Raw genomic sequence first — 25,467 nt, 5'->3', positions numbered from 1 at the left:
ATTTTGGCAGGCAGCCAGTTAATTATAGACTTGGCCCAAGTATTTGGGCCAAGAAATCTCTTTGTAATCCTAATTTTCCGTTTTTATTTTTTATATGACTCAAGTAAATGGAATAATTTTCACTTTGTTATGTGTTTTGTAGACCAAACCACGTTGTCTACAGGTCAGCAAATGTCTGAACTAAAAGTTAGCATTTAGAGCAATCCTATATGGATGTTTTCAAGTTTTTACACATTTGGCTCTGTTAATAGGTAAACAACCGAAATTTCATGGAATTCTTCTAAAAGTGATCCCCCTTAAGAGCATTTATCTCAGACCCCTGGGCCCCAAGGCCAGACCAAATTACTGAATAATAAAGAAGAGAAAAATATGTGACATTTCCTCAAAACACTCATGTTTTATCAGATAAATAAATAAATAAGGTTGAAAAGGCATTTTTACAGTTTTCCCTACTTCTGTGTGTGGTTATATAAAAACTAAACAGTTCCTTCCCCTTTCTGCAGCAAAAATAGCAACCTATTCAGAGCAGCACCCACACTGGTTAGCTCTAGTGAGGGGACTTGTGCTAACGAGGCCCAGGTCAAGGATTTAACGCCCATGGGATCCAATTAGCTTCACGTTGAAAGATGATCTGAGCCCCAGCCGAGATGCACGCTCACCACAGCTGGTTCTGCTGATGCCTGGGCCCCTCCTTTATGCCAGGACAGCCCTGGCCCTGGCCTTAGCCTCTCATGTGGAAGCAGCTTCCTACCTGATCAGCCTGCCTCCATCCTGACCAGTCATTCATAAGCCATTCCCAGGAGGCTCATGTTTCCTGCCAGGCTTTACAGGCCTTTGCTGCATAAGCCGTCCATTCCAATGTCCCCAACTCTCCAAGGCTTTCCTGACACAGACTTGGTACCACTCAGGGTGGCATCCCCTTTATACCAGCGAGCCCCAGGAAAACCTCAGGCCATGTCTTTGCTCAGGCGATTCCCACAGCCTTCCTGCTTACCCCTCCAGAGCCTAACCAGGTCCTGTCTCCTTATAGACACCGATGACCGCTCTAGGCTCTGTTCCCCTAATTCCAAGACTATTTACAGACCATCACATAGCCATATAGTGTTTTGCCTTGCCGGCTGTCGTCTCCACAGCATGAGTCTCATCTCTAGAATTATGCTGCAACTTGACCATCTGCCCTGTGGCCTGTACTCTCCTCTATCCCTCATACTGGCCCAGGGGTCTCACAAAGCAGGTGTTTAATAGAAAAGTTTTGGTTAAATGATCAAAGGAGTGCTATGTCCAAGCAGAGAGCTGGATCCTGTTACCACACCACTGCCACCAGAGAGAATATTCAGAGCTCACAGAACTCCCTTTTCATAGATTTTATCTTTATACAAAGAGTACTGCTACCTGTTACATCTCCATAAAACCACCAAGAAATCTTAGTATGTCCATCACCCTTAATTTTTGGAAACAATGTTTTTAGAATTTATTAATTGTACATAGGAATTCCTGACCACTACTGTTTAATAAAAGAGGACAATTGAGGAAGAATTCATTATTTGGGCAATGGAAGGGATAGGATTGTTTCATTATGAAAAAAATGAAAAATTTGAAATGTGGGATACTACAGAAGTATCCCACATTTATCATTTTAGGTATTCTCCAAGCTAGAATGGAGGGTTTTTCCCTTACGGATCCAAATCTTTTTAAATCAATTAAATGCTAACACTTTTCCCAAAAATTACTACCCAAAGGACTGCCATAAAAATATCAAGAATTTTTAAAGTCTTCCTTAAGTTTACCAATACTCATTTCTGCTGTCGCCTTAACTTTTAGGTTAACTTAGCAACTCCTTTACCATAAAGACATAGAAGGTGAATATTACCTTAAACTCTACATATATATGATCAAAATTAATAAATTATGAAGATATTTATTTTTACATGTGTTTTCCAGGACCACCAGCCATGTCTTCCTATATCCCAATATTTAGAAATTTTTGTAATTCTATGGAGTTCCCATCATTGTTCAGCGATAATGAACCCTACTAGTATCTATAAGGACTCAGGTTGTGATCCCTGGTCCCATTCAGTGGGTTAAGGATCCAAAGGTGCTGTGAGCTATGATGCAGGTAGCAGACACAGCTCAGATCTGGTGTTCCTATGGCTGTGGTGTAGGCCAACAGCTGCAGCTCTGATTCAACCCCTAGCCTAGGAACTTCCATATGCCGTGAGTACAGCCCTAAAAAGACAAAAAAAAAAAAAAAAGGAAAAGAAAAGAAAATAATTTTTTAAGTCAACCAAATGTTTTTGCCAAATACATTACCACAAAAGCAAAGATTCTTGTGTTTTCAAAATGAAATTGTTTGGCGGCCAGGTTTTTATGAGCTAAGTGACAAGTGTCTCAAGGGAAGGGGCCTATTATTTTCAAATTTATATGTGAGGCATCTGACACCCAACACAGTGCAGTGTCTGGTAGCTGCTTTATACTCTTGAAATGGGCAGAGCAAAATGAAAGCACAGAATTACATTTTAATGTGATATCTCACTGTGTTAAAATCGTAGCCCTGGAGATCCTCTTGTGGCACAAAAGGATCAGTGGCGTCTCTGGCACGATGGGACGCAGGTTTGATCCCCTGCCCAGCACCATAGGATAAGGATCTGGCGTTGCTGCAGCTGCAGCATAGGTCAAAACTGGCTCAGATCTAACCAGTCTTATCCCTGGCCTGGCAACTCTGTATACCACAGGACAGCTGAAATAGAAAAAAAAAAAAAAGTAAAATAAATAAATAAATAAAAGCATAGCCCTTATGATGATGCTGTTAGTGAAGTTCTGTTTGGGGAACTGAAAACGATGAAAACATGAAAGAGCCAATGTTGCTCCCTGGGCCATTGGACAACAGCGGACAGGAGCTTTGAATTTCAGGTCTCGCTAAATCATCCACTTAGATCCAGCATTATCGAAGTCTAAAGAAAAAATGGAAAGGTCTATGCCTTATAAATTTAAAAGGAAGGGCTTAGTGGCAACTTCCAGAATGCTGCTCATTTTTATAACAGGATCATAAAATCCTCAGCAGTTGATCCCAGGACCACTGCTTAGATGTCTCCCTTTCTGTACAGTCCCTGTCATCACCAGAAGCAGCCTAGGGGCCCTGCTTTGTGCTCCCACACTGCTCTGTGCTCATTGTAGCCACAGCATGAATGGAGACGGTCCTGTGTCTGGCTGAGCTGGCAGAGGGCACAGGCTATGTCTTGTTCATTACCGTATCTCAAAGGCCCGACTCAGTGCCTGGTATAGACCGAGTGAGAGAATAAATCGGACCTATTTGGGGGGTAGCAGAGATATGAGGATGAATTACAGAGTAAGGTTTATAACAAGTGGAGGCTGCTCGCCTGCCAACAAATGAATTTGTTCTTGAGTTAGCACTTAATAATTATTTTTAAGCACACCTCCCTTTGATAGTAACCACAGTGTGTAAAGATTTCCCATAAGACATTTGAAAATGCAAAGATACTGCTAGCTATGTGAGCAAAGAACTTAGGTAACTCACAAAGGAGGAGTTATAAATAACAAATAAATGTGAAAAAAAATTTTTCTACCTCAACAGTAATTTTTTAAAACTGCACTAAAGCAATAAAAGACTTTTTTTAAACAAATTAGTCAGCTGTTCGTAATAAAGCCTGGAAAGACTACAGTGAGGTGGATGTCTCATACACTCCAGCAAAAACTGGCAGTATGGTTATACATTTGCATACATATACATGCACACATATGTACCCCAATTCATGCCCTTCCACCCAAGAATTCCAATTCCAGGAAAGATATGGTTGAATATTTGTGTGCATCCAGATGGTTCTTACAGTGTTCTGTGGCACAGCAAAGTATTGAAAGCACCTGATGATAGAAGAATGGTTGAACTAATTCTTCTATTTGATGAACTAAATACTATGCAGCCACTGCTGTTTTTAGAAGCATAAGAAGCTGCTTATAATGCAGTCTAAGGGGAAAAAACAAGATGCAAAGCTGAACATACAGTACGCTTCCACAAGTACAAAAGAAAAAAAAGACTAGAAGATAATAGTCCATATAGTAAAATATTGTTGAATATCTCTTGATTCAGAGGTTACATGCATTTATTCCTTGTTTTTAGCTTTAATATTTTCAAGTGTTTTACAATGAGCACAGGAAAGGGAGTTTAAAAGAAAGCCTCCTTTGAAGACTCACCTTTTCAGAGATAATGTGTTTGATGTGATGACCCAAGAGTTGGGTCAAGAGTTCATCCCATCCAGATGCAGAATCCGGCCAGAAGCTCCACAGAGGGTAGCATGACTAACATTACCATTGACCTCTTTATTGCAAAGTCACATGAGTGCTCCCTTTACCTCTTTGCACCGCGGATGGTATTGGACTATGCTTGTGTCTACCCGTGACACGGTCTTGAGAGTGGTGTGTGCTTTGCTGTCTGTGCAGCAACCCTGACCTCCGGAGAACCGAGCCTGTCTTGGAGAGCCCCTTGCAGAGGACCAGCAGTGGCAGTTCCTCCAGCTCCAGCACCCCTAGCTCCCAGCCCAGCTCCCAAGGAGGGTCTCAGCCTGGATCGCAAGCAGGATCCAGTGAACGGACCAGAGTTCGAGGTAAAGCTTTCCCCTGCCTTTCCAAGACAGCACTCTCTGGAGAGGATCACCATGGAGAGGGCATCAGATTGCTTCCTGACTTCTGCGACTTCTGGTGCTGGAGTGGCCACCACTGTGTGATGCTGAAGAGCCCCTTAACTGCTCTCAGCCTCAGTCTCCTTAGGGAAGTGAGCCACCATCCCAAGTTATACATGTGACATCAGTGTGGACTAAAGCCTTTCAAAGTGTGGATACCAGTGTTCTCCAGGAAGATCACAGGATATTGGTCTTATTTGAAAATGTAATCATCAGTCACCTGAATTTCCATTTCCATTTGATTGCTGGGTTAGAGTTTCATGGACCTCAAGTATCCTTTTCCCCTTGTGTCAGTAGTCCCTTTTTATATTCTGAGCATAGTTCATAATGCCAGGCATTTTTCAAAGTGAAATTAAATGAAGGCTAATGTAGAATAAATATACACTTGAGAGAAGATATAAAATCTTTGACTTAGAAAATATATTTGACTCTTCTGGTTATTCCTATTAGAGAGGTAAAAATTAGCCTCTCTGACCATTTAATTCAAGTCATTCTCCATTGTTTGGTTTTCATTCATGAGGAAGCTTGTGAAAAACTTTAGTAAGTCCAGCTAGTTATACATGGCAACCTATTTTTTTCCAGCTAATCAAAATGTACTCTTCCTGCATAACCTTCTTCAGAAGATAATTTTGCTTCCAAGTAATAAAAACCCAGAAATTTTTAACTGCAATTCGAAAAACACTTATAAATTACTCTTCCTGGTGAACACCACTAGTTCTTTTTTCTTTCTTAGCTTCGTTATTAGACACAATCGTAGCTCACCTTCTGATATGTTTTTAAGATTTTAAATAAATAAATTCACTGTATGTCCATTTTAAAAAGGTAGGTGTCAGACATGCAATGCTAGTGTCTCTGAATTGGGTTATGAACTGGCCTGTGGCTGCCGTTAGATGCATTCTTCTGACATCAGTGGCATAGCCCACAGCTGTGTATACTTTTGTTGCCTTGATCCAAATAGAAACATACTTTCTTCAGAAAGCTGCCATTCCCTTACCTTTTTTTCCTATCCATAAGAAACGTAATACTCTTAGAGTAAATACTAAAGATGACCAGACTTAAGCATATCATTTTAATTCTCTGATCTGGCTCAAGTTCAGTTCTTATCATCTTCCCTTTGACCTCTAGTTCTTCTGGATGAAAAACACTCTCCTATTCCTGGTGTGTCCCTGCCCAGGAAAGGCTACTTTAAAACCAAAGAAAAGAATCCCTCCCACCCTGGATTGCGCCTTTTCTACCTATAAACTCAGAAGTCAGAGGGATGCACTTCACTGCTGGTCTAGGGCCCTCCCCCTTTATCCTTCCTGCCCCCACCTCATTCTTTCTTCCTTAAGGGACCCAGGCAACTACCCCTTCTTCCCACCATTTAAAAACCATTCCTCCAAACAAAACAGATTTCTACTTTCCCCACTACATTTTATAAAAAACAAAACAAAACAAAAAAACTTATCCTGATAATTAAATGGTAAAAGAAGAAATCAAAGAATGTTTTCTCCGGGGTTGGTTTAGCATAATAATTGAGAATGGGACTTTGAGAAATCAGACAGAATCCCAGCTCTGCTCACAATTTCAGTGTGACCTCAGGCCAGTTGTGTCATCTCTTTAAGATGGTGTTCAGCTGTGAAATAGAAAAACAATGCCACGTCATTGGGCTGAAGCAAGGATTTGATGAGACAATTGACATAGAAAGCATTTAGCAGTAAGCCTGATCCATAATTAGCGCTCAGTTGAACGGTAGTGGTTGCTAGTTTTTCTTATTATTACCAGTGACTTCCAGGTTACAAGCCTAAATGTGCCTGGCTGATTTTGTATGCCTGAACATTTACTGTTTTGTGTTTTTGTTTTTGTTTTCTCACGGTTGCGCTTGGGAGGATTTGCCTAAGTGAATGATGTGTCCCGCTGAGTCATTCCAAAGGATGACTCACCACAGAGTTCCTGCACTGACCAGCACTCTCTGACGGTCATTATCTCTCTTGGCCCTCTATGTTTTTCTCTAGCCAACAGTAAGTCGGAAGGATCACCTGTACTCCCCCATGAACCTTCCAAGGTGAAACCAGAAGAATCCAGGGACATTACCCGACCTAGTCGACCAGCTGTGAGTGTGTTTCAAAATCTCAAAAAGTGGTGAACTCCTTTCGTTTACCAGAGAACCTGCAGGATAAAGTAGTTGGGGATACGCTCATGACTATGAGACAAAAATTGTTGAGATGAATAAGAAGAACAGATGCTAGAAGCACCTGAAGGAAGTCACACCTGATTAGGAAAGAACTGAACAGGTCTTGGATTGCTTATCTGCTTTTGGGTATTTTGCTGATCGTGAGCACTATGTTAGAGAATAAAACAAAGAGAAATAACTCATATCATTCCAATGTCTACTCAGCAGCTTTGGCAAAAAGATGTTGAAAATAACAGTTAAGATTTGGGCACTTTCTATGCATTTTTCTTCCCTATTCTGGCATTGCCCCACATTATTTTCCATATGAATTAGTATTGCAATTTTTCTGCTGCATTTCTGCTGCTCTAGCACTATATTTTCTGGGCCAAAACTTGATAAGCATGGTCTGATAGGGGGCCTGACAACTTGAGCTCTAGTTTCATTACTGTAACACAACAGACCCCAAATAGCCTTAAAGAAAGAAATAAGAACCTAGAGGCTGAAATTTGAAAAGTTGGAAAATAATTTAGATGAGTTACTAGCCACTTATTTTTGTTTAAATTCTCCAAGAATCTTTTCTGTGAAATGACTTTTGAAAGCATTTTGGTTTACGCTGTAGTTTTACATTTTAAAGTAAGGAAGGACAGCGAGGGTAACACCATTTGGGGTGGAGGTTCTTCTTGCCTTTTGCGTTTATCAGTTGTGTAGTGACTTAACACTTCCCATTTTGTGTCTAACCTGCTGTCTTTCTTCTGGCTTCTCCTCCTCCTATGGATTCTTCTGGATTGGGTTCCTCTTATATCAGAGCTATAAGAAAGCTATAGATGAGGTTAGTATTACCTTTTCTTGGTCGTGCTTTCACAAGGTGTAACTATAAACTGACTCCCTACGGTTGATATTCAGAAAGGTGGCCAGTTGGATTGCAAATTAAAGTTCATTCCTTGGGAGTGATCTGCCGGGAGGAGAGCCTGGTCAACAGAAGCCAGCTGAACCCCTCAGAGACCTGAGTAAAAGCTTGAGACCTTTCTCCTAAGCCAAAATATCACTTTCCCAATGTCCCCATCCGGCTAAAGGGAAACATTCATGCTTTGTTATTGGCAGTTTCTCATTCCAGTACCTTCCAATAGCAAAGCCTGAGCTCTCAACCTACACTAAGCAGCCTTGCTAGGGGATGGCGGTTTTACTAACAAAGAAAAGAGACATCGTTCTAGGGCAGCCCAAATTTATAGTGTGTGATTTGTGAACAAGGAGTTACCGGTATTGTTCCATTAATTTTGTGGGACATTAACTACAGCATCAGCAGCAACATCAACTTTAGTTAATGAATCCCGGCGAGTTAAGTAACTTTATTTCCTGATCTGTGGAGACATTTTTCCATTAGAAAAATATATGGCTTTGCCAATCTGAGGTAGCTTGCTAAGAAGGATGACTGCCTTACTGCTCTGTGTCAGACCTGCATGACTACAGCATAGTGGAGTTGTTTTTAAAGAGGCAGACCTTCTGCAAAGAGTCCTAACTGCATGGAATCTGAAGACTGACTAGCATTATGGCTTTAAGGCTATAGCTCTGCTGAGCACCATTTTTGTGAAATGAAATGGAAAAAGCACTGGCTTTGGGAGTTAACAAGCTGCATTCAAATTCTGCCCCCCCCCCGGGGGGGGCCAATAAATAGCGGGTGGAGCCAGTCTCACAACCCCTCTGAGCCACTATTTCCTCATCCATAAAATGGGGATATAAGCACCTGACTTGCCTCGCTCACAAGATTGTTCAGGATTGCTCAAGATCGTGTGTGCGAGAGCATTTTCTGAAGTGTGAAACACTGTGTAAAGCCAGGGCCTGAGGCATGGAACTGATTTGGCAGGGGGGAAAAGCATGCTTCTGTGTGTCCTATCTTTACCAAAAAGCCTCACTCTTTCAGAAATATGACTGCCTCACCATTCATGAGTGATTTAGAAAGTTATTGTCATAAAGAATTCTTACTCATAAAACAGTGAAACTCTACATGCCTATAGTCTGTGGATGGCATTTATAGAAAGAGAAAGGGGAAACATTTTTAATTACTCTGTGCTACAGCCTTGCCTCTTCTCCTCATGATAGTGAGGACAGGGATTATCCCTTTTATCAGTTTTCTTCCAAACAGTTGTGGTGCAAAGGCTGCGTGTAAAATGGCCCTGTGTGTGCACAACTCTAGGGAAATCTCATGAGTCCAGAAATTAGCTTGGAGGCTGCTGTCATGAGGAAAGAGCTCCCAAGATTTTGTCTGGTTGACCCAGGATATTTTAGGCTATTAGAAATTGCTGTATTTCAAGACTCTCTAGCACACCAGACAGAGATGAGAGGTAGGCAACAGAGGTATAGGTAATTGAGGGAGTGTGAGCTATACACTATGTATGATTGGAAAAACCCTTCCAGAATATTCTTATACCCCATCCCCTGAGTGTCATTGATCTGAACCACTTAAAAAAATACAAGATTCCTGGGTTCAAACAGGGAAAATTATCCCCCCACCTTCCCTCCCCTTAGAAGACAGCTGGCAAAGTCTGGAATCAGTTTTGATTGTCCCAACTGGGAGGTGGGAAGCAGTACTACTGGTGCCTTATGCATAGAGCAGAAATATGCTGCTGAACGTCCTACAATCGCAGGAAAACAACCTACTATGGACAGTTATCTGACCCCAAATGTCAATAGCGCCACAGTTGAAAAACCTTGACTTAAATCTTTCTCCATCTCCATTCCTAGGTTTTGATATGACCTCCATCTCTAGTGACTGATAACCCATTTAGAATCAGGATCCAGTGTGGCCATGAGCTGTGGTGTAGGTTGCAGATGTGGCTCAGATTCTGCGTTGCCATGGCTGTGGCGTAGGCCAGCAGCAGCAGCTCTGATTCAACCCCCGGCCTGGGAATTTCCATATGCCATGGGTGTGGCCCTAAAAAGAAAAAAAGAAGAAAAAAAAACAGTCCTAAATTACTGAAAACGTGTTGGGCATTATTGCCAATTTAATGGTTTGAATTTACATAAAAGTCAATCTGAGATAGTGCCCATTCACTTGGCATTCATTCCTAATGGAATATGAGCTTGCACAGCATAGTCTGTGATTAATTAATACAACCTTTCAAAATAATATTCTTTTTACTTTAACACAAATAGATGTCATGAAGATTAGGTACATAAGTACTGGCTTTACCACTGTTTTTGCATTGGTATGAAGAAATCTGACAAATTCCAGAGCACATCCATAGATTAGAGCTGGAATAATAACCAGTGGTCCAAACCTTTTTTCCTAAGTTAAAGATACTGAGGTCAGAGTTCCCATCATGGCTCAGAGGTAACTGATCCAACTAGGATCCATAAGGATTCCAGTTCCATCCCTGGCCTTGCTCAGTGGGTTAAAGGATCCAGCATTGCCATGAGCTGTGGTGTAGGTCACAGATGAGGCTCAGATCTGGTGTTGCTGTGACTTAGGCTAGTGGCTGCAATTCCAATTCAACCCCTAGCCTGGAAACTTCTGTGTGCTGCAAGTGTGCCCCAAAAAGCAAAAAAAAAAAAACATACTGAGGTCAAGTGACTTCCTGCCATCATGTTTTTAGATTTCCCAAAAAAGGAAATAAAGTATCTTAATATGGAAAGAAAAGACCAACTTTAAAATTTTTAACTATTAATAATTTAAAAATTGAACTAAAATCTGAATAAACTATATAGTTTTTTAGAAAGCTACCTAAAAGAGCACAAATTAAATAAGCTTTTCTGAAAGAAAAATTTTATCAGGTTGATCCTAAAAGGTGTTACATCAAAGAAACCTTCCAATAAGAGCCCCTTAGCTATCTTCCCATTTACTCTGTAGTCAAAAAAACTTACCATTTTGCCATATTTCATTTTCTGTTATACATTCTGAAATATTTTCATGGTAAAATAGCACTTTTTCCCTCTTTTTTTTAAATACTTTTTTAGCTGCAGGCTTGAGACACCAGGCAATAAATTAACACAAAAATTCATTTTATGGAGAAAATTGGAATTGTCAGGAAATGAAACATGAAAATGGATCTGAACCCAGTGGTGTCAATTTTAGATCATGTCTATTTCCTGCAACTTTGCTATTGTTAAGTTTTTCCAGAGTGGGTGGATAAGGAGCCAAACTTCAGCTAAACGCATAGACTATTGGCAATGGAAGATTCATTTTCTTTGGCTGAGGTATTAGTTTTGAGTTATTCATTACCTTCACCTTGGGATTTTCATATATGTCTCACCCGCCAAGCTGTTACAAATTAAACTTATAAGGAATTTGCAATTACTTCTAATGTTTCAGGAAAGATAGCTTTTTAATAACACAGAAACAGACAAAAAAAAAAACCAAAAAACAAAAAACCTCTTAATTAAAAGTGACATTACAAAGCAGGTCAGAGCTTTAAAGTGTTCCTAAATACAGTGTTTGGGGAAATTTAGGTCATTTTAACAAGTAAGAGTTTCCTTAAATCAATGGACTTTGGACCAGCTAAATATTTCTAAATAGTTTTGATTTTTTTAAATCTTCTTTGTTTTGTTTTGAAATGTCAGAGATAACATAAACCAACCCATGGGGAAAATGTATTATTAATTTAAATCAATCCTAGTTAATATTATTACATTTTACTCATAATTGCTGACATTAAAAATAAAGTCTTTTAAACCATATTCTCTCTTTAAATTTTAATAAAAAATTTCAATAAGTAACATTTTAAATGCTAGTTGTATGCTTTAATGAGACATAACATGGTCCTATCATAGAGAAGGAAAAATACAAAATAAAAATATCTAATTTTTTTATTATTTCTTTGGTTTGGACGATTGTAAGTTCCTTTTCCATTAACTGCCTTAACAAATATCCCAACTGTATTTTCCCAGTGTCCTCAAGTATAGCATACCCTTCACTTTCTCCTCAATTTGGTAAAGATAATTGGCAATTATCAAGAGGAAATAAGAAGTAAAAATGTGAAATCTGAATATTAGCTTTTCTTACTTTGGCCTATTGCCCAAAGAAAAAGAAATTTGCATAAAATTCTGTGTGGTAATTTTCCTCTTCTTGAATATGTATATGTCTTGAGTCTTTTTAATACAATTCCAGGTTTGTTTTCATGGATGCGATAAATATATCCACTGAGGTTAAGGCCATGCATGTGTGCATGTGTGTTAAAAGCCCAGCAAGCATGTTTGGGTGGAAAATGCACAATCGGAATTTTCAAAAGCCTCACTTTCCCAAGGGCTTCGATTCAAATGAATACAGAACAGCTGTAATTGCTTTCGTTTGGTTTTTATGAAATTAGAAAGAAATGACTCCTTCATCTAACACCTTGAACTTCCTAAAATTTGGTCCTTTTGAGACTAAATTAAAAATCTGAAGCATTTTCTGACTTGTCTTAACCAGTATAGTAATGCCTGACATATAGGGGACAGTAAAGGAACAGGATGATCTGTTGTCTTCTTAAAATCAAATTCTGTTTATAATTTAGTTACACACATATGTCACAGTTTTTCTTCTAAGCAATTAGGATAGATTTTCAAAAGTCATTTAGGTCACCTAGATTGCTCTAACCTTGCAACAGGTGAATTGGACAATTATGTTTCTGGATTGAAATAAAGAGAGAATATGGCCATGAGAAAACTGGGATTTAGTATCTTCAAATGAGTTTCTTTCTCCCTAATCCCCTGTCTCTCACTGAATGCTCTGATTCCCACATGGGTCACTAATATAGGGAGAAATGGTAAGACTGATGTCAAATTGCTTTTTCTTCATATGCATGCTGTGTGCCAAGGGCAGTTTAACCCGTGCAAATTAGAGCGGCCATGCTTTTGCAGAACTGCTTCCCTCTGCATTGCTCTGAAAGCATGTAAAATAAAAAGGTAGTCAGATCTTCAGCACTCTGCCTGCCATGTGCCTGGTGATTAAATACCACATCATCACATCCATAAGACTAAAGGTTTCATCATGCTCATGGAAAACTGAAACTTGACCTCTTTCTTTTGGTGTTTGCACATTCATTTCAGTATCCTTTGCCAGGGTTTCTGCCAGGTGACTGCAATTTAAAACAAAAGAAAATGAAACACCTATCATTCTGGAAGAGAACTCTTGTTTGTTTTCGTTTGTTTTATTTTGTTGTTGTTCCTCTTGATTAACTCAGCTCTGTGGCTATACATTTCAGTGGCACAGGGCTTTGGGGTGGGCCATCCTTTGATGTGGTGCCTCTGCTCTCCAGGGAATGATGACACACCAAAAGAGTCATTGTAGTAGCTGGAACCTTGGGAATTGCTCTGTTCTGTGACTGATGCTAGATTTTGGTGCCAGTAGCCATCATAAGAGGGGCAAGGCCATGACTGTGGCTTGAACAGGAGTCCCAAAATACTGGGGAAAAATTTCTAATCCTGTGTATTTTCCCATTAACTCTGAGGGCGGGTGACTAACTTCACCTTCCCAAATAAAACATGAACCCAATGTTTGTATATATGTGTACACGCACAATGCACATACACATATATACACGTGCAGATTCAGAACTGAACAGTCTCAGTCTAGCAATTGGTTGTGAACAAAGTTTAAATTTATTTCATCTTTCTTTTCTAGTTTTTCTGCACTACAAACATCGTTTTCTTGGTTTCATGCAGTAACTATGTTTGTAACAGTTCTATATAGAGCTTTTTTTTTCCCCTGGTTTTGTTTTTTTTTGTTGTTGTTGTTTTTTTCCTTGTTGCTTAAGCTGAAGACTTGCTGAGAGATATAGCTTTGGTCATACCTACAATTCATATATGCTGGACAAACTTTTCTTTTGTAGGATCTGACGGCATTAGCCAAAGAATTAAGAGAACTTCGGATTGAAGAAACGAACCGCCCACTGAAGAAAGTGACAGATTACTCCTCCTCGAGCGAGGAGTCAGAAAGCAGTGACGAAGAGGAGGAGGATGGAGAGAGCGAGACCCAGGACGGGACAGTGGCGGTCAGCGACATACCCAGACTGATGTAAGAAGCCTGCCTTTTCATTGTAGACCAGAAGGGGTAGGTCTCCAAAAAGAAAGGACAAGAAATATGAGTTAAATTTATATGGGTCTCTGGCAGGATCGGTTGACTTTGGCAATATGAGTTTTTATTAGAGCACAGTTCTCTAGTCACCCCCTCCCTAGACACAGTTACCTAGAATAGGTAGCATTTCTAGGACTGCATATGCTTTACATAGGCTGTTGTTGGGTTGACTGTCCCTCAGGTAACACTTGCTGGGTTCTTGTCATCTCAGGGCAAGTGATATTGACAGCCACACTCTAGAACTGAAAGAGCGAAATTAGAGGCAGGGGCACTTAGAGTTAAAACTGACAGCAGGAAACACACATTTCACCATCACCACCACCACTAAAGAGGAATGCAGGAGGCAGCATGGGCTGGTGCCCCAACAAGAGAATCAGGAGTCAGTTCCTACTATGGTGCAGTGGGTTAAGAATTCGACTGCAGCAGCTTGGGTCACCTTAGAAGCACAAATTCAATCCCTTGCCCCGTACAGTGGGTTAAAGGATCTGGTGTAGCTGCACCTGGGGCTCGGATTCAGTGCCTGGCCTGGGAACTTCCATATGCCACAGGTGTGGCCATATTAAAAAAAAAAAAAAATCAGGAGTCAAACAGACCTGCAGAGAGACTTCTGTTTGACTTAAATATACCCTGTTATGATTTTCTGTATCATCATCTTCATTATCTTTTATGTGATCCTTTTTTCTGTGACCTGTCACCACATACCTCCTGTCAATCTCTCTGCAGATTTCTTTTTTAGGTCTTTATACCTATATGTATTTGCTACTTATATTTCCCTTATTATATTGTAGCCTTTACTTCATTCCTTTTATTAATTGAGAGGATGCTCACTTTTTCTTTTTCTCATCAGACTGGATCCTATAAAAGAACCGCTCCTCTCACCCTCTTGCTTCCCCAGTTTGAACAAACATATGGATACAATCGCACCCACATACCTCTCTCATTTCCTCCCCCAGATAAATACAAGGCGCCCAACCCTGGTTTTCAGTAACTTGATAACTGAAAGTTTGGTGCTAACCTTTCTACCTTCACTCCTCCTTCACTTCCATTTCTCTGGCTCAGCTACTATTAGTGGTCATCACACCACATTCACTTCCAAGAGAGAAGATGCCATTCCAGGCTGCAGATTACTGTCCCGTTCAGCAGAGACTAGAGTGACAGGGCCAGCCAGTCTGCAGGAAATGTCATCTATTGATTAATGATCCCTACATACAAGCAATTCTGAGAGACAAATCCAATTATCATAGCTGAAAATCCATACTTTGTATTATACTGCTGATAACCCAGTTATTGACAATCATAAATATGCTAAAATATGACATTTTGAAACAAATTGCCTTAAATTGCTTTTTTGACAGCAAATAAAATTGTTCTAGAGGCAAAATCACTAATCCAGAATATTCCTGCAAAATATGCTTGTCCTTTCAGTTTTTGTCTTGACTTAGCATTGGTTAATTTCTGAAATAAATGTTTTGAATTCCCTTTAAGCATTGAGCATACAATCATGAGGGTAAGGGTGGATTATGTCTTTTTTTTTTTTTTTTTTTTTTTTTTGTATTTTCTAGGGCTGCACCCACGGTATATGGAGGTTGCCAGGCTAAGGGTCCAATCGGAGTTGTAGCTGCCGGCCTACACCACAGCCACAGCAACACCAGATCTGAGCCGCATCTGTGACCTACACCACAGCTCACGACAATGCCTGATCCTTAACCTACTGAGCGAGGAATCGAACCTGCAACCTCATAGTTCCTAGTTGGATTCGTTAACCACTGAGCCACGACGGGAACTCCATGGATTATGAATTTAAAAGTTTGGTAAGACTTCCACTGTGTGTTAGACCCCATCCCAGGGGCTTTGAGGCATTTGAGAAGTACGTACTTGAATTCCGCCTTCCAAAAGTTTTCATTCTAGAAGGAGAGAGACAAAATTATACATGGAAAACTTTAGAGTAATAGAAATAGTTGGAAGAATAACCAAAGTCGGGCTTGGAAGAGATGTTAAATTGTGTTTGGTTAAGCCTCTTGTCACATTTTGCAAGGCTGTTAATGATGTTCACTCTTGTTATCACTAAAGACCAGTCCATCTCTTCCCCCACTCTGGAAACACCCACCTGTCTAAAATTGCCTAAACACACCATGCTGCACTTCTTCTCTGCTGTCTGGCACTCTCTTGTTCCTGTAGAAATCACTTATCACAGCCCAGCCCACACAGGCAGAGCCCATCCCTGTTTCTTTGCTGCATTGCATCTCGTGTGTGTTCCTGCCTTTTCTTAGAGTGCCTTGAACCGGGTTATTCATTACACGTTGCCTCCCTCTCTGAGCAGTGAGATCCCTGAGGATAAAGGACTGTGCTTTATTTACTCTCTGCTCTTAACACCTTGCCTGGTGTCTGGAATAGAGTTGGTCTTTAGTGACTTTGATTTACATTTAACGGCACTGACCTGACATTGCAAATCCTGGCCTAATCCAGAGGAGAGACATGTACACAAATAACTGCCTTCAAGGTAGAAGGGAACATGGAGTGATATTAGAATCCCAGGCAGGAGGAGTTGAAGTAAAGGCTACCAAAGGTTAAGTTTGGTGGGAGTAGAGAGGTTTGAAGCGGGGGAAGCCTGGACCAGTGAAATGAAGCCAAACCGAGAAGGGTACACTTTATGAGTAACACTTGGGGAACCATGAAGGTCTCCTGATCTGAGTGACCTGATTGGTGCTGTGTTTGAGAGAAATCACTTCAGCCAGAGGATGATGTGGAAAGAGAAAAGACTAGATGCTGGTAAAGGCATTCGAAGGCTTTATTATCGTAATCCTGAGAAATAGTAAAAGTCCCAGCATTAAATGCTTATTAGTGGAGGCAAAACTTGACATGGCTCTTAAAGAACTGGTGAATTTTAGACAGATTGACATGATCGTCTGTTCAAGAACATTTAAAATAAGTGATTGCATATGAAACATACTCAGAGCAGAGAAAAAACAGGATATGAATTGTGTGTTTATGTGTTTATTCCAGTTTAGTAAATGCATGCATTCTTGTGAATATAAAACATATCCAGCCTGTTCTGCTATAGCATGATAGCTATATGCCTAAGAAACTTCATATCATTAAAAAAATCCATTGTTGGAGTTCCCATCTTGCCACGACAGAAACGAATCTGACTAGGAACCATGAGGTTGCAGGTTCAATCCCTAGCCTCGCTCAGTGGGTTGAGCATCCAGCGTTGCCGTGAGCTGTGGTGTTTGACGCAGACACGGCTCGGATCACGAGTTGCTGTGGCTCCAGCCCCTAGCCTGGGAACCTCCAAGTACCACCGGTATGGCCCTAAAAAAAAAGACCAAAAAAAATCCATTGTTTCTTTAGGAATGGGATATTTCTGGAGTTAGACTGCTTTTTAGGGCTGCACCCATGGCGTACGGAGGTTCCCAGGCTAGGGGTTGAAGCGGAGCTATAGCTGCTGGCCTACACCACAGCCACAGCAACCAGGATCCAAGCCGTGTCTGCAACATACACCACAGCTCACGGCAATGCTGGATCCTTAACCCACTGAGCAAGGCCATTGATCAAACCTGAATCTTCATGGATCCTAGTCAGAATCATTAACTGCTGAGCCATGAAGGGAACTCCTAGACTTCTTCTTAAATACATTCTTAGCATTTTTATTTTCTACTGTTAAGATAACCCTTCATATTTTGTTCTATATATTTTTGGAGCAAAAAGTTAAAATATATTGCAATAGAGTTCACTGCCATGAATTGTATACAAAAGAGCTTTTCAGAAATGGAGCCCAGCTATTCTGATAGGCAGCTATTGATCCTGATGTGCAAAGCAATCCTTTCTTCATAGTGCTGGCTTCATAATTATAGTATAAAGTACAGCCTATAAAAGTGCACATAACTAAGATAGTAATCTGTAACTAACCAATTGCACTATTTCCCAGTGCCTCGTGCATGGAAAAAAAAAATGAGGGAAGGGAAATTATACTAGTGGTTACCCTGGATTATACAGCTCCAAGGGATTTTTATTTTATGAATATTCTCAATTTTATAATGAGCATGTACCATTTTTATAATCAGAGGGGAGAAAAGGTTATTAGAATAGGAAGGAAGGAATGGGAGGTGCATAAGCTGACTTGCATCAGAATAAGCATGCCAAAGATGTAGGCTTTTTTTTTTTTTTTTTTGCATGCAAAAGATCCTGGACCAGGGATCGAACCTGATCTGACCTATAGCAGTGACAACACCAAATCCTTAACAACTAGGCCACCTGGGAACTCCAAGGAAAGCTTTTGTATCAGTTTTTTTCCTCTAGTACCAGCCATGCTTCATATTAGCACATGTGAGGCACAGTTTTGACCATTAGGACTATTTATTGCGATCATAGTCACTAAATTTTGCACAGTTTCACAAAATGCAGTCCTTGTAGGCCCATGATTGCCCCAGCAGGCACCCCCTGCAAACTGACCTTCTTTACAAAGGCCTTGCACTTTCCCATTGTTGTGCCTCTTCTTGGAATGACCTCTCCCTCTGTCCCTCATTCTCACTTACATCCTGCCTTGCATTTGAGTATTTGTGTGTTTTTACGCTCTTCTGGATGCTCACCACTTTGGTTTCAGGAACTGTGTCTTCTTCTGCTCTTACATCATCCACTCAGTGCCAAATCAAGGGCTTTTCATGCAGCAGGTGTTCGATAAATGTGTAGTGAATTGAATTAAATCAATACCTGCAGGAGCACTTTGACAAATCCAATTAGAGGGAATTATTGTTCTAAACATGTGGCCTAATTACAGTAAATTTTCTATAGTTTTCCTTCTAATTAGTTCATGTGTTTTTTTTTCTCTTTATAGAAATTCACACAACTATTTTATTCTATCCAGACTCTGTATCAGAAAAATAATTTTCAAAACAAAGGATCATTTCAACTATAAAATGTTATAGTTGTTTTAGTCTTGGTGTATTTTATTTTTATTTTTTTGGCCAGGCCCACAGCATACAGAAGTTCTCAAGCCATGGATTGAACCTGTGCCACAGAAGTGACCACTGAGCCACCAGGGAACTCCCCTTAGTGTTTTTTAAATCATTGCCTTTTAAAATTATGTTATTACTAATAAACATTATTTTTAGAACAGTTTTAGATTTATAGAAAAATTGAGCATATAGTACAGATAGTACATGTTACTCCCCTCCCCGCTCACGGTTTTCCCCGTTATAAACATTGTGCAAAGGTTATGGAGAGTGAAACAGAATCCTGAGGACCAGTAGCATTTAAGACTCCCCCCCAAAAATGTATAGCAAGACACTTTGAAATTACTAAACTGGAGCAGTGGATTGACTACCTCTAAGTACAGATTAGAACTGATATGTTTGGGAAGAAAGTCTAAAGAAGCATTTTGTGAGATTTCACTCCCAGAAAGGAGTGAACACTATTCATAGTATTCCAGAGACATGGAAAAAGAAATTGCTATAATAGATCCCTAGTGAATTGCTAGATCGGTAAATCAGAAGAATTCTTAAAACTATGAGTTCTTTACCCATTTATTTGAAAATTTATTTTATCTTATATGTATTTAATTTTTTAAAAGCTGCTTTAAATTCCTGTTTGGAACAAGATGGTGTAAAACAAATAAGTCACTAAAGAAAGCATTTACCAGCCTCCTAGAATGGGAGGCACTTTCCTTCATCACTCAGGGGCTAGACTGACCTGGTGACCAGCACCAGGCAGAAGCTATATGATTGAGTTCTCTCTCACCATTAGAGAGTTCTACCTAAGTTCAAAGATTAAGGATATTTTGCTCCACTTATTTTTTTTTACCCTGATGAAGTTATGATTCTATCCAAATATGTTAATCTGAAATGGCAATGTGGGTAAATGTTCATGAAGAAAGTATTTCCTGGAGTTACCGTCGTGGCGCAGTGGTTAACGAATCCGACTAGGAACCATGAGGTTGCGGGTTCGGTCCTTGCCCTTGCTCAGTGGGTTAACGATCCGGCGTTGCCGTGAGCTGTGGTGTAGGTTGCAGACGCGGCTCAGATCCCGCGTTGCTGTGGCTCTGGCGTAGGCTGGCGGCTGCAGCTCCGATTCGACCCCTAGCCTGGGAACCTCCATATGCCTCGGGAGCGGCCCAAAGACATAGCAAAAAAAAAAGACAAAAAAAAAAAAAAAAAAAAAAAAGAAAGAAAGAAAGTATTTCCTAAAGCTCTTTCCAGTAAGACAATTCCTTGAGTAATTTTCTACGTTCATATCAGTACACGCGAGGCTCAGTTAACATGTCTCAATTAAACTCTTCCCCAATTTTTGCCTTTTCATTATTATTTTACTGATATTACCATCACTGGTTCCGGTTCTTTTCTACATAAATGTTATAGCAGAGATTTGATACACCAACCAACTTTTTTGCCTGTATCATCTTTCAAAGGCACAGGACGCAATAAACATCAGTCTCTGCTCTCAGAGAGTATGTCGAGATCCTATTCCCTTCTCCCATTGTATCTTAACCTCAAGAGTAAGAAGCAAACTGGAAATAAATACAAGACAGTGTAGGGTGGTTACAGAGACTTTTTAAAGTACTGGCTATTCTTTGAGTTAAACAGCCTCATTGATGATGCCTGGTACATAAGAATACTCGTAATTGGTGTTTCTTCTCTATAAATAGTGTAAAATGCATTTATCAGATGATTATTTTTTTCACTCTTACTCTGTGCCATGCTCTCTGCTGGATCCTGGGTGTACAGGAATGAGCAAAGACAAGCATTGCTCTCATAACCTGAAATTCTAATGAGAGAGGAAAAGTTAAAAGAGTCAAAAAGATAAAGAATTACAAATTGTGACGAGAACTATTGAGGAAAAGGATGAAGAAAAGAAGAGGGGCCGGTAGGCTAAGACACTGTTGATAAGACTTCTCGGGGAGTATGAAATCCCCGATAAATGAGAGGGAACCATCCAAAAGCCAGGGTGAGAGAGATCTTTCTAGGCATAGGGAACAGCATGTGCAAAATCCAGGATGCCTGCTGATCAGAGGCAGGGTAGGGAGGGCTTGGAGATCACAGAAAGCCTGGTTGCTCATGCTGGCTGCGAGGTGGAGGGAGGGGATGCTATGGGAAATAGGACACAGTTCAAGTATTACTGCATCATTAAAGGTTAAAGTGGAATGTGCTTAAGGCCACTGAACATACACTTAAATGGTTAAAGTGGTGCATTTTAGGTTATGAATTTGTTACCACAATAACAAAAATTACTATGAGCAGGGAAGAGGTATTCCCTAAGCATGCACTGCCGTGAATATTGTTCCCTCCCATTTCAGACCCACAGGAGCTCCCGGGAGCACTGAGCAGTACAACGTGGGGTTGGTGGGCTCACATGGGCTGGAGACCACTCACGCAGACACGTTCAGCAGCAGTATTTCACGAGAAGGAACCTTGATGATAAGAGAGGTAAGTTGGTCTAAGAACTGTGGAGAGGAAGGGGGTTTCTGAATTGGTTTTTCTGTTAAAACTTTCACAGAGGCTGCTTACATTATGTATCTTAGGGAATGGGGTTGGGGGAGGATCCATGTTTCTAAATGGCTGAGTGATTTTATTTATTTCTTTTTCTTTTTTTTCTTTTTCAGATGATTTCTATTTTTTCCATTATAGCTGGTTTACAGTGTTTTGTCAGTTTTCTACTGTACAGCAAAGTGACCCAGTCACACATACATACATACGTTCTTTTTCTCCTGCATCCTTCTAAGCTTTTGCAGCATGACTTAATCACATTAGTCCAGATTCAGTAGGATCTATGCAAATCGGAATATGGCATTTGAGTCTGAGGATATAAAACTGGCAAGCCCAGATGTTTCCTAGCATAGGACGGCAGAAATGAATGAATGGGCTATCCGAATAGCATCAGTGGCCCTGTTTTGCCTCCCCACCCCAGGTTTTATCCTTGTGGATTTTATGTAGAAAATGCTTGATAGTTTCAAGAAATGGTGATATCATCTTCTCTCATTAAACTGACATTAAGGACTATTAAGCTATACTGGTGAAAGAACAAAGAAATATGCACATGTACTTCAAAACACACCGTAGCATGTGGAGTGAGTTTGTTTTTTCAAACTCTGAGAAACATCATTTCATGGGGGTGGGAGGCCGTTCCTGTTCCCTTTCACCGCCCCGCCCCCAGCGTGCCTTGCTGCCCATTGTACCTGTGCGGAGCAGACAGCCCAGAGATAGAACCTGTCTTTTGTTCCTCTTCACTTTATCCTCACCATGCAAGTTTGACAACAGGTCTTTTCTTGGAAGAAAAGTTCATGGCGGGTGACTTTGGGCAAAAGTTACTTGGATCCCCTGCAGCCATTTTGTCATCTATAAAATTTCATAAGTAATAGGAGTTAGGAGGATTAAATGGGTTAAGGCATGCAAGCATCCAGTACCTGTTAACTATTTTATTTCTTTCTCTACGATGTTGCACTTTCCCTTTGCTTATCACTCCCACCTCTTCCTCTTGAAACACGAGCATGTATCATCTGTCATCCCCCTTCCTCAGCCAGGATAGATTGGAAAACATTAAAAGCAGGCTTTACTCTCCAAAAAGGCAGAGGGCATCTCATTTTTGTAAGAAAGAAAGGACCTGTAGTTTTGAGATGAATAAGGTCTTTGAAATAATAATTGGCAGTAGAGCTACAACTGGAAGACTTGTCCACAAAGCAACTCACTAGAATTTCATTTTATGGCCCTGCCGAATCTTTCAAGTAGACTTTAAAGAGTCTTTTCACAGAAGCCTGAAATGAAAAATGGACTTGGCTGCTCAAGTTGACATTGTGTCGTGCTGGTATGTAAATCTCCCAGTGTGGTGAATGGATAATTTCAGCGGAAGTGTAGAGGGCTTCCATCACAAGAGAACCTGCCACTTGGGAAAACGTGAGGGGAAATGTTCTGGAGTGAGTCATTCCCTGACTCCAAATAAAAGGACTCCAATTTCTAATGTGATTCCAGATTTGCTTGCACCTGCAGGACAGAGCGAATACCTTGAAGTGTGTATTTGGAGCCACATTTCAAGTTCAGTTGCCAGCCACATCCAAGTGGCTCTGTATTATTTAGTGTTCCCGTACTCTATTACTACAGTCAGTCTCCTTGAAAACAGCACTCACCGTGTCATATATGAATTTGATCTATTGAGGGCCCTAAAATGTGTTTGTCCTCTCAATTTCTAAATTGTGCTTTTCCCAAATGCAGGCTTTTAAAATAACTCGAATTGAAAGCCATTGGAAGTATATGTATTAAAACGATAAATACAAATTAAAGTATGAAAAATAATAAGAAAGGAAAAACTCTTTCTGGTAGAGCTTAGTTAGGGCTCTTGACTCAGTTCCCCAAGGTGAACATCAAGGAGAATCATTCAACTCGTCCTTCCTTATGAGAGTGGACGAGATGGTTCTCTAGGAATGATGAACTGGCTCTACTACCTCTGATTTTGTCAGAGGCACAAATCCCCCCTTTAGTACACTCCCCTGACCCTGTGGTTCTAGCTTTTCCTCTTTTGCAGCTCCACAGGACCTTTCTTCACTCTTTTTCTAGAACACATCACACCAGCTGTCATCTGCCACTTTGCCCATGGGGGCCCATTTGCTGGAAGAGCTCTCCTTCCTCCCCCACTGCATTCTTTACCCAGCAGACCCTGTGGGTCTGGCTCAGCTTCCCTTTCTCCTTGAAGTCTCTCCTGGGATTCCATGGGCCTCTGTCCATAGCCCCCTCCTTACGAACCAGCTGGCATCTCTCCAGGGTCGGTCTGTCCACCCACCGAACCATGACACTAACTTACTGTCATGAAGGTCTTTGCGTTACAAGAGAAAAAAAAAACCCACATAAAAGGACTAAAGAAAAAAAGGTTGGGTATGTATCAGGGAAAGGGGAATCAGGATTCAGAGGTATTTCACAAAAGGAATCAAAGGCAGAGGGTGAGTTAGGACTCTGTGTAAGGTTGGAACCAGGAACTAAAAAGGGATTAGCTCATGCAGCTGCTCATGTGCAGATCTCTGGCTCTGTCCTTACCCTCATTGCTGTTTCCTCCACTTTCTCCTTAGTTCTCTCTCTCCAGCACGCCGGGTTTCTCTCCTTCCTCAAGCATGCACTCTCTCCTCACCCATCCCCCATCACAAGCTGCCTGGCAGCAACTGACCAGTATTGCTCAGGCTTAACCGGAAATTCCAATGAGGAGCTGATCGTGCTTGGCTCAGGTGTTCACTCCTGGTCCAATCAGCAGAGCCACCTAGGACCCTAGGATAGCAGCCGCCAGAGCTGGTGTCTGCCACCAGACAAGCCTAGGTGCAAACCCTAATATCACCACTTACAATCCATGTCACTTGGGACAAGTTAATTGAATTCTTTATCCTGAAGGGTTTTCTTGTTTGTTTGTTTGTTTAAGGGCCACACCCATGGCACATGGATGCTCCCAGGCTAAGGGTCCAATCGGAGCTGTAGTCACTGACCTACACCACAGCCATAGCAAGACAGGATCCAAGTGCGTCTGCAACCGACACCATAGGTCACAACAACAACGAATCCTAACCCAATGATCAATGCCAGGAATCAAACCTGAGTCCTCAAGGGTACTAGTCAGATTCGTTTCCACTGAGCCACAACGGGAACTCCTACCGTGAAGTTTTCCATCTGTAAAATGGAGATAACAGGAGCCAGCCCATGGTGGTATTAAACATAAAGTGTTTAGCAAGGTCCCCAGCAGATACTGAAACTCAGAACACCTTAGTGCCCACCTCCCTGGGAATGGTGATGACAAGATCAGAGAGATTGTTGGGGTTCTATTAATTGGGTCCTAGAGGGCAGAGCTTCTGATCATTTATCTTGTGTTCCCAGCAGGATGCCTGGCACATAGGAGGTATTTAATTCTAAGAGTGTACTGGCTGAATGAACAAAAGGGTGATGACTCAAAAGTGGGAAGATTCAGGGGTCACTGCTGGCTTCCTTCCAGCTTCCCACTGTCTGGGCCATTTCCCCCTCGTAGCCTCTTTGGGGTTTTCTTTGATAACCAGTGAGTCTGGATCAATTTTTGCCTTGAGGCAGAATGCCACTGATACAAGAGAGACCACAAAACTCTAAAGGGACCATGTGTGATTTATGTTTATGGGAAGTTGGTGGGAAATGTTAAAAAGCTTTTCAGTATTTGAACAGAAGTTAGAAGGAAGGAGAAGCTGCCCAGTACATATAAAATAGAGGACAATAGGATAAATTAGGACCAAATCCCCTAAATGTCCTTAAGAAGAAATGTTCAGATGAGCACAGTCACAAAATGAATCCAGAAAATGCCCCTCTCCAGGACATTCGTGGGCCAGGAACATTATGCCTAAGGTTTTCCCGTCATTTTCCAGGCTTCCCTGTAACATCAATTGCATGCACTCCTTCAGGAACTTGGGAGTCTGTTTTGTCTTCCCTCCAAAGTGCTTCCTCTCACTTCCAGTCAGAGGCAGGTGCAAAGCTGGAATTGCAAGATCAGAACAGACTCTGATAGGAAGAAGCCAGGCCAATGTGCTGGTCAAAGAAACAGCACAAAGCCTTTCTTGCCTGTGCCAGCCCCCCAAAAGGCAGGAAGTGCTT

The 25,467-nt window shown here is 41.0% G+C and overlaps 1 protein-coding gene across 24 annotated transcripts in view; it reads left to right on the top strand.

Moving 5' to 3' along the window:
* The window catches only part of TNIK (TRAF2 and NCK interacting kinase), a 405,867-nt gene that overhangs the window by 356,192 nt on the left and 24,208 nt on the right, over nt 1–25,467 (top strand). For 12 of the 24 annotated variants that reach the window (XM_084990278.1, XM_084990275.1, XM_084990273.1 and 9 more), the window contains 5 exons: nt 4,456–4,619; nt 6,689–6,786; nt 7,652–7,675; nt 13,650–13,834; nt 21,183–21,312. In XM_084990278.1, the coding sequence (XP_084846404.1) occupies nt 4,456–4,619; nt 6,689–6,786; nt 7,652–7,675; nt 13,650–13,834; nt 21,183–21,312 (601 nt within the window). The remainder of the gene's footprint in view (nt 1–4,455; nt 4,620–6,688; nt 6,787–7,651; nt 7,676–13,649; nt 13,835–21,182; nt 21,313–25,467) is intronic. The other 12 variants (XM_021071173.2, XM_084990277.1, XM_021071170.2 and 9 more) reach the window with 1 other exon arrangement.

The sequence above is a fragment of the Sus scrofa genome, chromosome 13 (assembly GCF_054392235.1).
Source record: "Sus scrofa isolate SSC_HxYL_T2T_F1_AM1 chromosome 13, Sscrofa_HxYL_maternal_Yorkshire_Landrace_v2.0, whole genome shotgun sequence".
Classification (NCBI taxonomy): domain Eukaryota; kingdom Metazoa; phylum Chordata; class Mammalia; order Artiodactyla; family Suidae; genus Sus; species Sus scrofa.
Note: the sequence above shows the minus strand (reverse complement) of the source record. Positions and strands in the feature narration are given on the sequence as shown.